This window comes from Nomia melanderi, chromosome 5 (assembly GCF_051020985.1).
Source record: "Nomia melanderi isolate GNS246 chromosome 5, iyNomMela1, whole genome shotgun sequence".
NCBI classification, from domain to species: domain Eukaryota; kingdom Metazoa; phylum Arthropoda; class Insecta; order Hymenoptera; family Halictidae; genus Nomia; species Nomia melanderi.
In genome coordinates this window covers 19,171,704-19,189,363 of record NC_135003.1, presented here as the reverse complement: position 1 = coordinate 19,189,363, position 17,660 = coordinate 19,171,704, and the positions used below count along the sequence as shown (strand labels likewise).

The 17,660-nt window shown below is 45.5% G+C and overlaps 3 protein-coding genes across 7 annotated transcripts; all 3 read left to right on the top strand.

Moving 5' to 3' along the window:
• The first annotated feature begins 557 nt into the window (after nucleotides 1–557).
• On the top strand, nucleotides 558–9,614 carry LOC116424687 (uncharacterized). Of its 4 annotated transcripts, none has more exons than XM_031971409.2 (5): nucleotides 558–1,246; nucleotides 2,190–2,369; nucleotides 2,572–2,972; nucleotides 3,060–3,522; nucleotides 3,599–9,614. In XM_031971409.2, exons 3-5 carry the CDS (start codon nucleotides 2,598–2,600, stop codon nucleotides 3,874–3,876), a joined length of 1,116 nt encoding a protein of 371 aa, XP_031827269.1. In that variant the 5' UTR covers nucleotides 558–1,246; nucleotides 2,190–2,369; nucleotides 2,572–2,597; the 3' UTR covers nucleotides 3,877–9,614. The 4 variants fall into 4 exon arrangements, with proteins under 4 accessions (XP_031827269.1, XP_031827267.1, XP_076223936.1 ...); XM_076367821.1 differs by lacking the exon at nucleotides 558–1,246 and adding an exon at nucleotides 1,257–1,650; XM_031971408.2 differs by lacking the exon at nucleotides 558–1,246 and adding an exon at nucleotides 1,257–1,884.
• Nucleotides 9,615–9,914: 300 nt separating this feature from the next.
• LOC116424685 (ankyrin repeat and SOCS box protein 16) lies at nucleotides 9,915–13,288 on the top strand. Its single transcript, XM_031971404.2, has 5 exons — nucleotides 9,915–10,413; nucleotides 11,232–11,575; nucleotides 11,781–12,021; nucleotides 12,083–12,326; nucleotides 12,431–13,288. The coding sequence occupies exons 1-5, from the start codon at nucleotides 10,387–10,389 to the stop codon at nucleotides 12,982–12,984; spliced, it is 1,410 nt and encodes a 469-aa protein (XP_031827264.1). The 5' UTR covers nucleotides 9,915–10,386; the 3' UTR covers nucleotides 12,985–13,288.
• Nucleotides 13,277–17,648, top strand: bor (ATPase family AAA domain containing bor). Of its 2 annotated transcripts, none has more exons than XM_031971403.2 (4): nucleotides 13,277–13,422; nucleotides 15,256–15,730; nucleotides 15,792–16,815; nucleotides 16,897–17,648. In XM_031971403.2, exons 1-4 carry the CDS (start codon nucleotides 13,320–13,322, stop codon nucleotides 17,026–17,028), a joined length of 1,734 nt encoding a protein of 577 aa, XP_031827263.1. In that variant the 5' UTR covers nucleotides 13,277–13,319; the 3' UTR covers nucleotides 17,029–17,648. The 2 variants fall into 2 exon arrangements, with proteins under 2 accessions (XP_031827263.1, XP_031827262.1); XM_031971402.2 differs by lacking the exon at nucleotides 13,277–13,422 and adding an exon at nucleotides 13,463–15,010.
• Nucleotides 17,649–17,660: the final 12 nt, after the last annotated feature.

The window sequence follows — 17,660 nt, the reverse complement described above, 5'->3', positions numbered from 1 at the left end:
AATACTTTACCGGAGAGTTGCTTTATTTCCTACTTACCGACGACTACTTAATTACGATTTAAATGTTCATAATTTCGATTGTTCAATAATTTGAAAAATAAAGAGACGAAATGCGATCGAGAAGGAAACTTTCGATCGCGTGATATTTCTTAAAATTCTTTTCATTGGCATTTTGTTGATTTGTCGTGACTATAAACGAACACATATGTAGAGGAGAAGAAATATTTGTGACAAACGACACGTAAAATCTGTTATTTCCGTTGAATTTTCGAACAACGTAAGTTATAAAATGACGTACCGACGGTACGCCAGTCACGTGACAGAACTCTTATTGGACCCGTGTGCGTCGATAAGGAGTGTACAAACTTATAATACGTCTGAACACGAAACAATTCTTTTTTTAAAATTGTTCAAACCGAGCACCCTATTCATTTCTTGCATCTCCATTGAATACGTTTCTTTTGAAATGAACTTAAAAGCACTTTTGTCTCTGCTGTTGTAAATATTGTCTAATACTGTCGCGTTTTTGAAAAACAGTCACGTGGTTTTGTTGTGGCTTGTTCCATTCTTAAATCGAGGAGATCGCATTTAATTTAAATTCTACGTTTTGGCGTGTTTTCATGAAACTAGGCGTACATTGAATTTCATCGAACACTTTGTAATTGGTTTGAGTATATTTTCGAAAATGTCCAGTGAAACTGTTTACCAATGAAACGAACGCAGGAAACGTTGTCGTGAACGTTACACGGTGAACAAGGTCTGCTGAAATTCTGAACAAAACGTCGAACCGTACTGTAGAAATTTCACACACGACAGAGAGATTTGTGTGAAAACCGTTGGCTATTTAGTGAAAGCTATGGGAGCCTTTTAAAAGTTTAGTCGAAACAGCGTTGACTGTAGATGCCTGAAAGAGAAAAATGTATAGAAGCAACGGATACACGTATGCGAGCGCACACTTCCATTGAATGCGCCAGGTATACGTATATAGAAGTAGGCGGATGTGTGTACTGGCAAATGCGGTAGAGAACAGTTTGATACGCGTTCGGGAGTTTAGCGTTTGTAAGAGTTTTCAGGAAAGACAAGAGGTGCGCTAGTGTTCCACTAAGCTACCCCCAGCCTTACTACCCCCACCCTTCTGTTCGAGCTCCCCTAGCTAGTGCAAATCTCGGCGGATGAATGTTTTCTTAAGGGATTCTTCCCGAAAGCGACGCGAAAATCTGAGAGGAGTCGACAAAGCTGAAAATTCGTGAGTGAAACCATTTACTCGAAAATTCCTTCTATTTTTTATTCCCAGAGTCTTGAAGTTTATAAGATTCGGATTTGTAAACTAAGAAGAAAGACTAAACTTGTGTTCAAGGCGTTCCTGGGGGGTGATGGCACTCACGCCGACAGCGTCTCCCACAAAGATTTCACCATTTTTCTATATGGAACAAAATTTTATATTTCTCCATCTACATCGTACATTTTTTGGTTAACCTGTCGGCTAGTATGCTTTGAACACGTGATTACGATAAACGCCGCGTAACTGGAGTTCATGTTTGAACTCTTTTTTTCTCAAAGAATTTACTGAAATATTATCAACGACAGATTTGTTTTGTTACATATTTCCTCTCGGATAGTGCCACGAATTTCTGTTAAAGTTCTTTTAACGCGAGTATTTCTCTTCGTAACCACTGTTGACTGCATTATATCGTTAATTTGTGTATTGCATTCGGATAGATCTTTTATATTTCATATGCACGATAAATTCTCCTCGAATTCGCGAATAAATTGTTTACTTGAAATTATTTTGATCGTGTTGTGCACAATTTGAATGGAATAATTGCACATTTCATTAATAGAATACTATATATTTCATTAACTTTTCCTACTTTCCTTTGTTAGGTTTGTTTGTGTTCATTACTTTTTTTCTGGTCATGATATATATGTATGCGCATATATCATGACCAGATATATATATATGTGTACATATATATACGTATATATACGTATATATACGTATGATTGTGATCATTATTGGGAGAATTCATACTTATTCCGAATAGAAAATAAAATGGATGGCATTCTTTATTGATACGATTCGCCAAGCTCGTACGTGGACGTGCAGAGAAGAATATATACGAGTCGCATCGGGGAACATTAGATTTAATTGTCCTAGAAGCGCGCGTAATATAAATATTTCATTGTAGGTTTTGAAGCGGAATGTTGATTGTTGTTGTGGTAATCGATACTAGTAAATGTGATGAATCTACAGTTGATAATACTAGGTGAAAAGAAACGAGGAATTACATTCTAATCGGGTCGAAATGATTTTAGTATTATTTTTGGTGATTTAGAAAAAGAAAAAGAAATACTACTTTTATCGTCGTGTAAGTCTACTTTGTAACATACGTTAACGTGAAGGTTTGAGAAAAGTTACCAAAGGAGTAACGTCTGAAATTCTATATTCAAGAGAAAACCGGCAATAGATGCGATAGGTTTTGGTGGTTTTACTTGGAATAGCTTATTTCAGCAGAATATACGGTTTTAGTACGAATAAAATATAATCGAATTGCTTATTAACATTGACAGGAAGATTATTCTAAGAAGGTACCATAATGGAGAGTGGAAGTATCTTGAATACCCCGGGTAATTATCCTGGCGGGGATCGTCAACAGTTTTGCGTTTCCTGGAATTCTCATCAATCGAATATGCATAGCGCATTCCCTAAATTGTTGAGTTCAGAGCAATTCGTCGATGTCACTTTGGCTTGCGACGGAGGCTCGATAAAATGTCACAAGGTGGTATTGTCAGCCTGTAGCGATTATTTGGAACGTTTGCTACTGGAGATACCGTGCACTCATCCCATCATCTTCTTGAGGGATATGAGAATGTGGGAACTTCAAGCTTTGGTAGAGTTCATGTATCGTGGAGAAGTGTACGTGGAGCAACAGCAGCTAGGAAAATTAATGCAGGCTGCCGAAGTATTACAGGTAATAAGTAAACGATTGCTATTATTAGCTTTACTCGTTAACGGTGAAATAAGTTGAGAAAATGTACGACGATATATTTGGTCGTAGATTCGTGGTTTGTCCACTCAAGGGAACGATAATACTTTGAGCGAAAGTGGCTCCCAGCAATGCGACTCGAATACATCCGTTGCTCCGTCTACAACCACACAGCAGGATGGGTCTAATTTCAAAGTAGAGGAAACTCAGTCCGACGACGGAGCTTCGAATGCTAATTTCCTCGAAACTCCGTCGATCGCCGCATCCAGTACGACGAGCGCAACATCGCATACTACTACTCCGGTTTCACAAAACCCAAATTCTTCAAATTTCATGAACATGGAGCACAGCGAGGCATTGCAGCATTTGGAGAAAGCGCTGAGCGCTTGCGAGGCAACTCTGACCGAAACCCAGGGGATGGTAAAGATGGAACCGGACGAACAGTTTACTCAGCAACAGGATGTAAAACCATATTCGATTAGTATGGTACCGAGCAGTAATTGTAACCCGAGCAGCCCGTTTCCTGCGATCGAAGGTGATAAACTAATACTACTTTTCTAGTTATTTCGAACAGGAACACGCGACGATACGTTTGTTCGTTCGATTTCCAGGCTACCAGAGACGACAAAGACGTTCGGAAGAAGAGTTGAAACAAGCTTCGGATATGGTGGCACGCGGTATGACGTTTCAAGTTGCTTCGGAAAAATACAAAATTCCGATAAGTACGATTCGATTCTACATGGTCAGAAAAGGTATATTGCAAAGGCGAAAACGCGGTCGCGGTTCAAGTAATCTTGGCATGAATAGTCAGCCAGGCAGTCCGGCGAGTCCGCCGTATCATATGATGAATTATCGTTTGCCAGAGAGCCTAAACTCCAGCCTACCGTAGTGCTATACGAGAAGTAGCGAGTTTTTAGACTTGAGTTGAATCGAACAAATTTTTTATTGCCGTATCGGAGCTGTTCCAGACTGTCATTCTTCCCATGCTTATCGACTCACACTGAGTTATCCGTTTTTCGCTCGATCATTCACTTGTGGCGGTGACGCGTGTCCATCGCGAATGCGCGTTTCCGCCGAATTATTCTATTCTCCATACATTTATTGCATTTACAAAAGATAGTAATTTAATAGAGAATAATTGACAATGTGTACGTATCGTACACGATAGGTACGATTTTAGTCTAGAACAGCTCGACTCCGTGTACATAAGCAGCACCATACGCGAGCTTTCGGACGCAGCATCTAGACAAAAGGAAACTAACGGAAAGCGAAGCAGAAGAAACTTGTCGCGACGTATTGCGCGCGCGCGCGCGCGCGCGGTTCTCGGGACTCGAGAGATTATGGAGGATTTCGAGGTTTTCTATCGTTCCACCGACGAAATGATTTCTCTTATCGTGTCGTTTGATTCGATCGAGTAGTTTTTCTGGGGATTTTCGTTGATTTTCTTTCCTGTCGCGGTACAAGCAAAGAGAAGAAATCTGTGTGACACCTGTCGATGCGGCGGACGAAGGCCACTCGTACGGTTCAGTTTTGGGCCGTGTTCCGTTCTTCTACTTAGTGACACATACACCTTGCGTACATGGATAGCGTAAGAGGTATTTTTTTGAGTCCTATACACAGATTGCTACAACAGGTTTACATACCACGGTTCATAGAAAAGATTGAACGCGTCACGCGAACCATATTTTTACGATCGCTCGAAAATCTTTTGATAATACGTATCCGTAGGATAGATTCTTTTTTATTACGTATTTATATACATAGCGATACACACATGCACTGACGGATACACGAGAGTGAAGCGGGCGGGACACACGACACACGACACGCAGAACAGAGACGAACGAACGGGGATGATGGTCACGGAGGAAAGGGGAAAAGGGAAACGAGAAACAGAGAAACAGAGAAACAGAGAAACAGAGAAACAGAGAAACAGACGGAGCACGCAACGAGCTAGCAAGGGTCTAGGGGTGCATAAAACATATACAAGTACATGTGTAAACACGTCGGTCATATGTACCAATTCAGTTGATCTTTGACATCCAACCTGTGGATATACAGTTCATTGTTGCTAGGAGATCTACTTTTCGCTATCTTTGGTCACATCAAATAGAATATTCGTACGTTGTTCGCGCGAGGTATTGTTTCCTTTGATTTGACGCGAAATCAAACAAGACGTTAGAATAGAAGTTTACGGCTGAGAAATGCTTGTTACAATTGTCGCGAGATCGTAGGCTTTGTCCATGAACGAACTTTAGTCACTACGTTCAAGACTGGTCACACACGGCTGACTCGCAACCACGTCGAATCTTGTAATGTAAATCTGAATTTATTACACCGATATTTTTGTAGGCACCTTGTCGTGGTAGGAGTCTTCTTTCTGCCTTTATACATGTGCTCGCGTTCCAACGTATTCACCTATGTATATATGATTAATGTATAAACATTCATCCGTACGTATATACATATATGTATATGTATGAAGGCGCGCACGCACGGACACACGCGATGCACGTACACACAATCGGACACTGACACGGAATTAACACGACACGTGTACTCACGCATCATACGACACACTCGACCACACACACACACACGCACACACACACGCAAGTATGTATATATCGTCGGTGACTAGATGCTCCGTACTCGTTACCGAACAAATCTGGACTTGTCGAAAAACTTGACGACGTATAGCTGAATGCTTTTCACGCGTTAGCATGCAACTTGTAATCGAGCGTGAAAATCGAATAGAAAAGCGTTTTCAGAAAACCGAGCAAATACAGATGTTTCGATAGTTTTGTGAATCCTGGTTTTGCCTTTTCCGAAAGATTCTATACTTTTCCAAGTATATCGGAACGCGCTCACGCGCGGAAAACAAAAGACGCGCAACGCCTCGCGATCGATTCATATTTTTACTAGAAATCATGTTCCTAAATTATTACGGTAGCGATTAAGAAGGGTTGTTGGGAACATGCGTCTAGCAACAACACGAATCGTTGGGCGAGCATTCTATCGTGGGTACACTTTTGCGGCGGACAAAACGAAAACGAAAACGAACACGAACACGAACACGAACACGAACACGAACACGAACACGAACACGAGAACAGGAAACAGGAAACAGGAAACAGAAAACAGAGCAGACAGGGACAGAGACAGAAACGGAGAATACAGCAACACAAATGTAACGTAACCGTACAGTGTATTGCCTTTGTTAAATAGCATTCGGATAAAGCCATATTTTTCCATGCAATGCAATAATCCAGCAAAATAAATTACCGTAATTGTGAAACAGCCTAAAATGGGGAAGAGTGCCAGATAAATAAACGAAAGAAAAGAAGGAAGAAAGGGATGAGGAGGCGACAGAGAAATGGGAAAGGAGAAGAGAGAGAGAAGAGGAGAAGGAAGAAAGGAATAATGGGCGCGATCGATGTAAAACGTTGTATAGACGATTTCCTACCATTTAGAACATATTTGCCTTTTATTCTGGCCTCGTGATAAATCCTCACTTTATTTATACTCGACAATATACTGGATACCGTGTAAAGGAACGACTAAATTAGGTTAGGCAACTTGATGAACCAATGATTTCTCGCGGTACGATGCGAGTCCTAATCTCTCCTCCTCCAGCTCGTTCGCGCGAATTTCTGGGAATCCGCAGTTTCATTTTCTACCCTGTATCGACACTCTTTCCCCGATCGGTAACGCTCTTCCTTTATTCTTTCCGCGATGATGCTAAATCCTGTTTCTTCGAAGCTCTTCCTTACTTGTCTTGCTCGATCATCGAGATCGCGAATAATGCTCTAAAGCTTGGTTGTATCGTTCGGTCGCGCGATCCGGAAGAAATAACGAGTAAGCGAGCGGCGAGGTTCTTGGCGTTTTCATCGGTGTGTACAGCATTGTTGCTTAAAAAGTTCGTATCGCGTGAATCATCGTTCAAAAAGTTCCAGTTGACAAAGGTTTTATACAGATCTATTAAAAACCAGTATTTCAAACCAATGAAGAATAATTAGTTTTCTAATAATAACAGTACATTTTACGTGAACTTAGAACAGTGCTTAAGTCAGTAATGCTCAGCGTATGTAACAAATATTTTTAGTGGAAATCCGTGTCATACTCACGTGAATTATAATGCCCTTAAAATATGTAACTAAACTAAACTAAACTAAAGTAAAGTTAAAGTTAAAGTTAAAGTTAAAGTTAAAGTTAAAGTTAAAGTAAAGTTAAAATAAAGTAAAATAAAGTAAAATAAAGTAAACTAAAATAAAGTAAAGTAAAGTAAAGTAAAGTAAAGTAAAGTAAAGTAAACTAAACTAAAATAAAATAAAATAAAATAAAATAAAATAAAATAAAGTAAACTAAACTAAACTAAACTAAACTAAACTAAACTAAAATAAACTAAAATAAAATAAAATAAAATAAAATAAAATAAAGTAAAGTAAAGTAAAGTAAACTAAACTAAACTAAACTAAACTAAACAACAATCAAAGAAGCATGGACGACACTTGACGACTATTATTATCATAGACGTTTTCTTAGGAACGCATAGATCGTAGCCATTTTGAGGCAGTTTATGTTATATTTAATTAGGTTATCGCTTCGGACTACTCTTTTAAGGTGGTATTATTATTTGTAGATAGAATTTTGCGATTATACTTATTGCGACGATCGATCGATCACTATAATTAAGATTTCTTTTTACAGTTACCGAGATCAATGTCCTGCGAACGACAAGGAAGGCGATCGATCGGTTTTTCATTTGTCCACTGTACCGTGTGATTTATCGAATTCTTCAAATTCCCCGATGATATATTGCGAAACTGAGAGAAATTTTACTTGAACGTATTCGAACGTGCTTTCGGAATGTGCGCGCGCGCGCGTTTATAAACGGACTCTTATAAACGGTGCGAGAAGTTGGAGGGGAGGGATGGCGAGTGTTGCAGCGGCTGGAATTTTGAAAAATTTCTCCATTCAGGCAGGCTCCGTTATCGACGCAACCGACCGACCGATCGATCGATTCCTTGATCGAATCCGAACCGTGAAGAACGTTCTACAGATATTTTTTGACAAAATCACAAACCTATAAAAAGTCCAATTTTCTAAGCGTAGGTTCCTTAAGACTAATCAATCGAGCGTAACCGTTACGGCGCGTCGCGTGTACCTATAAGCCTCGTGTATACGTGTCTGTACACACGCGTGTGTACTCTCGCGTATATACGCACAGAGCCACACGGCAATAACACGGACACACATGGACAGAGACACAGAGAGACACAGAGAGACACGCACGCACGCACGCACGGCAGAGACCGCACGCGCACACGACCAAGAGACGAGGACACATCCACACACGTATGTATGTATGTATGTATGTATGTATGTATGTATGTATGTGTGTATGTATGCATGTATGTATGTATGATGTATGATGTACGATGTACGATGTACACGATATCGCGTCGCGCAAGAGCTGTCTTTCTGTACTCGTTCGAATCGAAAGCGTAAACGAGAGATCCTTACCGAGACTTTTTTCCATTCGAACGACTTGACGGCATCGCACGATGCGATACACGCGAGATGCGCACGCACGGTCGAAACGCGTGTACGAAGACATGTCTATACGTTGCAGGTAGACGAATAAATAAGCGATTAGCGGCAAAAGATAGACAAATGATATATCGCGCGAAGCCCCGCGAAGCGAGTCGTTCGTTCCGATCGCGCATCGCGAACGCGCGTTGATCGCGATCACAGTCGCTGAGAGACAGAGCCGTATCACCGATCGAACGAGGCAAAGAAAAAGAACAATGTATCGATTTGCGTTTCTGTTTCTTTTTCTTATCCTCATTATTTTTACATTTTCATCATGATTCGAGGAAGAAGGCGGAGCGCAGACGCGGTACGAAGTAGAAATAGACGAGTGGAGCGAGAGCAGAAGAGAATAAAGGTAGTACGGGTGGAGGAGGAGGACGAACGGAAGGGAAGAAATGCAGAGAAAAGGCGCGAGAGGACGACGGAAGATGCGAGGTGTAGGTAAACGCGGACGATGCGGCATCGTTTCAGCGATTACCGATCCGATCTTTCGAGAGAGAGAGAGAGAGAGAGAGAGAGAGAGAGAGAGAGAGAGAGAGAGAGAGAGAGAGAGAGAGAGAGAGAGAGAGAGAGAGAGACAGAGAGAGAAAGAGAAAGAGAGAGAGAGAGGGAGAGAAAGCTTACGATCGTACAGTCTTGTATCCAGGATATCAAGGGAATTTCTTGCGCGAGGTAATTCGGTAATCAACGTTATAGGAACGGCAATACGCGCGTTCCAACTTTCGAATTGCAAAATACATGCACTTCTGTACAGAATTTTTCGTAGGTTGCGAAGATTTCCATGAAAAACTCAGCACTTGTCGGCTTCGTGAAATTAAAGTATTGTTGTTTCATTTACGTATAAGCTGTACGTTAAGGAAAAAATTGCTTATAATTTTAGGATCGTGTAACGTGTGTTAGCGAAGCATGCTTCAAAGTAGAAAAATAGGACAATGCTATAACAATAATTATTATAATTAAAGTGAGTTAAGAGTATAAGGCATTTAATAAGTGCAAAGTATTTCTTAATAAAAGTACTTCCAAAAATGATGATCGTGCGTCGAAATCCTTTCAAGAACCAACGATTCTCCGTCGCGCGAGTCGCGAGTCGCGAGTCGCGAGTCGCGTGTCGCGTGTCGCCGGTGTAGACCGCTTGGCGAAAACATTCTTTTCAACGAATGCAACCAACCGTGTTTCTTTCGACTGCGCACGGGTCTTTCGCGTTGGCGGAGACGATAAATTGGCGTGCGCGCTATTTTCCGGCGAGGGTAGAGGATTCCGGGGAAAGATGACGAATTCCGTGTGATCGTGACACGGCGGACCGCAGCGGCTCGCGTCTACGCAACCCACGAGAACAACCTACGACAACCCCACGCGGCGCGAGAAGAGACGCGTTTGAAATTTCGGGATCCATGGCGCATCGCGCGTGCTCGTTTGCCGGCCGATCGTCGCGGTGAAAAGAATAGAACGGGGCGGAGCGGTTGCAACGACGACGCGATGAAACGAGCGCGCGTCGGGACCGTTAGGCGATCGAGGCGATTCCGAAGAGGTCGCGGTGGAAAGCGAGCGTCCCGAGTAAAAGCTACGCCGCGGGCAACGCGGAGTCGCGTTTCCGATCTTGACGCGAACAAAAGTGCGCGCAAACCTGGTTGCTTCGAAAGCTCCGCGAACCGAAAATTTTGCGCAGTTGTCGCAAGCGAGTGATTCGACGCGCACGCTCTCGCGCGTTCCCTTTGTGTTATTTTCGGGCGGAATCACCGTTCGAAGCTTTAAATAGGACCGACTTTCCGACCGAGAAGACAGTTTGTAACGCAACCGGTTCTATATGCTGGAGCATCGCAGATTATTTGCTGTGAGTAAACAACGTTCAATGGGGTACGCGTGTCGGGAAACGTCGAGCATTTACAATTAAAACGTAACGTTCGAGAGCCGTGGGAAGCTTCGCGCGCGGAACCTCCTTTCTTCGACGAATCTTTACAGCGAGGAAGAAACGTTCGCGATGCCTTGGTCGGATCTTTGCGCGAGATGAAATCGAATCGGACCCAAGTGGAACAAAGCGAAACGAAGCGAAGCGAACCGAGACCGAACGAAACCTTTACGGAGATACAATCTTGGCAGTAGTCGCGAGACACTTTGATACCTATGAGCTAGATTTTGTTGTCTTCGATGAAAAATCGGCTGGTCGGTCGAGCGAGGAAAGGTAGGATCGCGCGAGATCGCGAGAGAGCAAAGATCGTTTGCGAACGCGTAACGCGGAGATCGTCGAATCGGTTGTTCCGATCGAGCGAAAGTTCCGTTATCATCGCTAAATTTGTGTCGCTTCCTTGGCAGAGTTTCGACTTGTTTCAATCGAGATCTCGATTGTTCGATCGAACGTCGCGTACAGCGTCCGTGCGATGCGATGCGATGCGATGCGATGCGATGCGATGCGATGCGATGCGATGCGATGCGATGCGCGCGACGGTCGAACGGCAAACTCGGTTCGACCCGAAATGAAACGTGGATCTCGCGCGCTCCGTTTTTAACGATGATCGAATAGGAGTAAAACGGAGTAAGGAGGAGAGCGAGGAGGCAGAAACAGGCGGACGTGGGAGGAAAGAGGAGGAACGAACGGAAAGAAGACGAATAATCGAAATGTCTCTGTTTGATTTCCGCCGATGGCGGCTGTAGATGCCTACCGAATGCGTCGCGAGTCCGCTGCAACGGGAACTAGCCGATTCCATAATACGTTTGCAACCGCTCGACGAAATTCGAATTCTCCTGGCATGCGGGGCAAAGGCGAACGAGGCCGTCACTCAGGGTTTGAGGCCGTTGCATTACGCGGTGTGGCAGAGGTACACGGAAGCGGCTCAGTTGTTGCTGGTGCGCGGCGCGGACATCGACGCGACCGACGAATGCGGATACTCGGCGCTGCATCTCGCAGCCGAGCACGGCTACGTGGATCTGGTCAAGCTGTTGCTCGACCACGGCGCCAAGATCGACCACCGACCGGACACCGGAGAGCTCTTCCCGAGGTACGCGATTCCTATCTGTCTAGCGAGCAACTCTCTTCTCTTCCGTTCGATCTCGTTCGGCGGCTTTTCCTCGGCCGCCTCGTTTCCCTGGCTTCTCCTTCTCTCGTCTCACTGCCGCGTGTCTTTGTTACCGGTGACGGAAGAGAGCCGTTCGAACGCCGAACGGAAGAGCGAAAGAGAATGTCGATTAACGATGCGTACGCAGGACCACCATGTGCGACGAACCGCTGCGTCTCGCGCTGAAAAATCGGCACGTCCAAGTGGCGAGGATTTTGCTGGAGGCCGGCGCGAACCCGAACAAGCGATACTTCTTCGGATCGGAGATCAATCTGGTTTCGCCGTTGGACCTGCAATGCATGGAACTGCTGCTGGCTTTCGGGGCGCAGCCGAACACGAGGGACCGCGCGGGACTGACGCCGCTGATGAAGGCCGCGAGGCTACCGCAGGTAAGGCGACGATCGTCGCGGCGACGGAGCGATGCACTTACCAGCGGAGAACGTTCGCCAGGGTATCACCTCGGTGCTGCTCCTGCTGAGCTACGGCGCAGACGTGAATTCGATGGCGGACGCGAGGCACGATTACCGGACGGTTCTGCACTACGCGATTCTCGGCGGGGATCCAACGGTGATCGATCTGCTCCTGAAGCAAGGAGCTCGGCTCGATCTCGGGCCCGAGTATCAGAAGCCCACGGCTCTCGATTTGGCCATCCTGAAGGGGGACCCCTCGATCGTCCAAATGCTGTTGCAATCGGGTGAGCGCTTGCCTTCCTATTCTTTCGAAAGGACCGATATCGGTCCTCCGCGGGCACTTTGCCACCGGCGTCGTTAAAACACGCTCGAAACACGTCGGATTTAGGTGCTGACGTGAACGCGACTTCGCCGATCATCGGTTCCCCGCTGCACGTCGCTTGCGCGGACAACATTCCAAACCGGCTGGAGATCCTGTCGATGCTGCTGGAACGGGGCGCGGACCCGAACCTGGTGATACGCAGCGACGAGGGGCCGGCGCTGCGCCCGGTCCTCGCGGAGTACGTGGCCTCGAACGAGAACCCGTCGGTGCAGGTGGTCGCCCTTCTGCTCAAGTACGGGGCGCGAGTCGTCATCAAGACGCAGTTCCGCGACCCGCACGGAATACTCAACTCCCTGCAGAACACCGCGGACAAGCCGCGGCTGCTCAAGGCGTTGCTCGAAGCTGCGGAAAGCTTCGACCCCTGCATGATCCGTAGGTCGAGCAGCCTGACGGACGCGCAGAAAGCCATGGTCATGGAGGCGGCCAGAACTCCGTTGCCTCTCACCCATCAAGCTAGGTTGATAGTTCGAAAGTTGTGCGGCACCAAATTACCCAAAATCGTTCGCAAGCTTCAGCTCCCACAGTCGCTGCATCGTTATCTCCTGTACGATTTCCATTAGACTCGTGCCACGAGGTCTCGCGGAATGGGAAACACCAACTGCAACGAGGCACGAGAACGGGCAGAAAGTGGCTGGCGCACAGTGTCCGTGCTCTCGTGGGCCGTGGATCCAGACGACTACGATCAAACTTCCTACAATAATATGCCGTTTGTTACGTTACCGTCCATATTTTTACTCGTCTCGTTTAGATCGACGGTTCTTTCTACGCGCGTGCATCTCTATCGAGCACGCGCTTTTTGTATTTCTACCAAGTATACGCCTGTACGTGTACGTATGCGAAATAAACGGGGGATATATCATGTTACACATCGAATCGACACGATTCCACGTATTCGATGCTCTGCTTTTCTACTTTCCTGCTCGTACCGTACTCTCCCGTATCGAAACGTTACGACGTTGCGTGGAGGACAAAGAGGCGCGGAGGAAGGCACACCGTGGGTACGTATTATCCGTACTTTGATTTTCCCAGTTCCTCTCGACTACTTTCATCGAGCGTAGGAAACTTCAAAACCCTCCAAGTTCTTCATCTTCGCGCGTTCGTTCGAGGCTCGGCCTTCGAAGACTCGCGCGTTTTACAACGCTAACGGTATTTCTTACACGACTGTCGCGCTACTCGTTCTTCTCGAGTTCAGTGGTCCAAACTGTGTGCCACATAGTTTTCTGCTCCTTAACCAAGCGTATTACGAAAAGACCATTTCGATGGCACGCATTTCTGCTCTAGAGATCTCGGCTCTAGGGTACATCGTCGAGCGTGTCGTTTTCCTTTTCACCTTGAACGCGTCCGTTCAAAGTTCGTTACGATGAACAATGTAAATGTCAGATGGTCGGACGGACGACCCAACACGGTTTCATCTGTCGCTCGAAATAACCGTTGCAAAAAACTATCTTTGTCTTTTCATTTTAATCGGCTATTGCGTTGTTTCGATGCAAAAGTATTTCAATGCGTTTCGCAATTGCACGGATACCGATGGTCGAAATAGTTGTTCACCCCACTCTAACCGTTTGAAAGTCACGAGGTTGGAGCGGTTTCATCGGAGATCGGGCCGGCCAATTATTTTCGCTCGGAAAATCTATTGTACAGTGTATACGGTACGATAGGTATACGTGTAGTATCGTTGCGATTACTTACGGCGGCACGCATCGCGTGTTGTTACCCTTTATCGCAGAAAAGATTACTACGCAACGCACAGTCGCGTAGACGGTTTGAATGGTCGGTACTCGCGCGTTTACTCGCGCGTTTACTCGCGCCTCGCATTCGAACCGTTCGAGGCGCCACCGTTCGATTCTTTCGTTGCTACCCTTTCTCTCCTTTTCGTTCGCATACTCGTTTATTCGACGAACCTGTGCCTTTTCTCGCCGGTACCAGGATATACACCTACCACGTATATTCGTCGAGCAAACGATAGAATCGAAACGTTTCGTTAGCCGTTCGAAATGTTTCTCGCGGTTCGTCGGTCGGCGGCGCGAAGCGCGGACTTGAACGGTTCGAAATGAAAATTCGGCTAATTTTCATTGTTTCGTTGCAACGGACGGTTCGTCGGTCCTATATTCGTTTACTCGCGCGCAGTACGCGAACGTTGCTCCAGTAGCGCGAGTCGAAAAGTTGCCCGATTGGACTCGGCTGCATAAATGCACGTACATACGTACGGATTCGGGGTTCGTGTCGATACTCGTCGGATGATGCAAAGAAGTGCGGTCTAGTGTCCATTCGTTTCAGTGTTCACGTTGCTAACGCACGTGAGAGCTCCTCGTGGTAACCAGAGATAAAACGGAGGAAAGACAAAGGTTCCTTTTGCCGGTAGCGTTCGTTTACGATCAGATCGAATTATGTCGTGGCTTTTCGGATACCGTAATTCCCAACCTCAAGACTTTTCGCAATTCGTGCAAGTGCCGGCATCGGCGAATCCTCCTGGCGATGGCGACGGCTCCCGCGTACCGATCGGAAAGTCTCAAATGGATGCTTACCGATTCGATTCGAGTGCTTTGGAAAGAGCAGCTGCAGCCGCTAAAGAGCTCGAAAGATCGAGTATGTACGATTGATTTTTCAGTTTCTCCCTTTCATCGAATTGCCATGCAAGATTACGTAAGAAAAAAACTTGTTACACGGGTTAGGAATCTCGTCCTCGTGTTCGTCCGGTGCGACACGCAAAGTCTCGCGATTCCTTTAATCCGAATAACAATATCGTATAACCTATTTCTTTCGAATTTATCGCTTTGCCGTTCCTTCGAACTCGGACCCCTGGAATTTTGACAAACTTTTCGTTTCTTCAGAACATGCCAAAGAAGCGCTGGAACTGTCCAAATTACAAGAAGCAACCAAGCAGGTCGAAATGCAAACCGAATTGAAGAAATACGAGGCTAGCATAGAACAGCTGAGAACGGATCAGAAGCGAATCGAGGGAGAGGAGAGGAGGAAAACTCTACAAGAGGAAACCAGGCAACACGAGATGCGAGCTCAGTACCAAGATCAGCTGGCGAGAAGACGATACGACGATCAGCTGATACAGCAACAGAGGATGAACGACGAAAATCTAAGGAGGCAAGAGGAATCCGTAGCCAAACAAGAAGCGATGAGGAAAGCTACCATAGAACACGAAATGGATTTGAGACACAAAAATGAAATGAGGAAATTGGACGCCGAATTGAAGGCCAAAGCAAAAATTGACAGAGAGAATCAAGATTTGAATCTGGAACAGATCAGATTGAAGGCATCCGAGAAAAGAATCACCGTCTTGGAATCTATAAAGTAAGTAGAAAGGCTGTACCGACGATAGACGGCATTAGAATGCGCGCATTAAATGTTTCAGGACTGCCGGTTCGGTATTAGGTTCGGGCGCTACGGCTCTTCTACAGGACTGGGACAAGATTCTAGCTGCCGCTGGCGGCTTGTCTTTGCTGGCGTTTGGCGTGTATACCGCGAAAGGATCGACGAGCGTGGCAGCAAAGTACATCGAGTCGCGCCTGGGGAAACCATCGTTGGTTCGAGAAACTTCCAGATTCACGATACTAGACACGTTACGACATCCTGTCGAGGCAGCGAAGAAACTCAAAACTAAGCAGACGGACGCGCTATCCGGCGTCGTGTTGGCTCCGAAACTCGAGGAAAGGTTGCGCGACATCGCTATAGCTACGAAAAATACCAAACGAAATCGCGGAATGTATCGAAATATTCTAATGCACGGCCCACCCGGAACCGGTAAAACTATGTTCGCAAAGAAATTGGCGGAACACTCCGGCATGGACTATGCGATCGTAACTGGCGGGGACCTGGCACCGTTGGGTCGAGACGGTGTCACTGCGATTCACAAAGTTTTCGATTGGGCCGTAACCTCTAGAAGAGGTCTGCTGCTTTTCATCGACGAGGCTGACGCGTTCTTGAGGAAACGTTCCAGCGAACATATTTCGGAGGACCTGAGAGCGATGCTGAACGCGTTTCTCTATAGGACTGGGGAGCAGAGCAACAAATTCATGTTGGTTCTCGCTTCGAATACTCCCGAGCAATTCGATTGGGCTGTCAACGACAGACTGGATGAAATGGTAGAATTCCGTTTGCCAGGGCGGGAAGAGCGCGAACGTCTGGTTCGTCTCTACTTTGATAAATTTGTTCTTCAACCGGCAATCGAGGGCAACAAAAGGCTGAAACTGGCGCAGTTCGACTATGGCGCGCTTTGCACTAGATTAGCCGGGATGACCGAAGGGATGTCTGGAAGGGAGTTGGCGAAACTGGGAGTTGCGTGGCAAGCGGCAGCGTACGCTTCCGAGGATGGAGTACTCACCGAACAAATGGTCATAGATAGGTGTACAGAAGCTATCATGCAACACAAGCAAAAGGTACTGCTCTTTCTTTCGTCGAACAGAATCATTTCTTTTTCCGTAGGTTTAATGATATCGCGTATGTATGTTTTTCCGTAGGTTCAATGGCAAAGCGAACAAGAAAGACAAGAAGCAAAATCAATTTATGCCACGGAAAAGGATGCTGTGCAAATGGAAAGGTCCAACATTGCGATCGAACCCGCACCAGGACCTTCAGTTGCAACCGCCTAATCGACATAGTCGCGTGAATAATTGCAAACCATATTTTACTAAAAAACCAATTAGTACTAAGTGCAAGTGAAAAAGGTACAAATGATGCTGTTGAGAAAACGAATTTAATTGCACAGTTCTCGTCGCCTAAGCGAAACTCTAGTGTATAAATGCTGTAAAGGAATAGCGCATTTATTAGAAATGTCAACATTTCTAGGTTGATTAAACTTTCAATTACATCCCTCCCCTCCTCCCCGCCCCTATTGTCCGGGTGCGTGTGCGCGCGTGTGTTTTATCGTAAATGTATACATGTACAAGCCTTCAATTATAGCCTGATCGAAATAAAAGATAAAAACATTAAGAATTTCGGATTAAACTTCCAAGGGACAGGAGGCTTGCAAGTACCATTTTATTTCTCGTTCTCTCGTAGATGTGCTGCGAATCCGACAAAATATACAAATTTTAACGACAGATTGTAAGCTGCAAAGTTCCAAGCTAATCGAGACATCAGTTGTAATTACTGGATGATTTTATTATTTCTATATAGTCGTACGCGAACGAATACTGAAGCGATTGTATAGTATTTCAGACTTACTGTATTCTGAAAAGGTTCAATAAAGATACCATTTTTGTTACTGTTATTCGTTAAACGC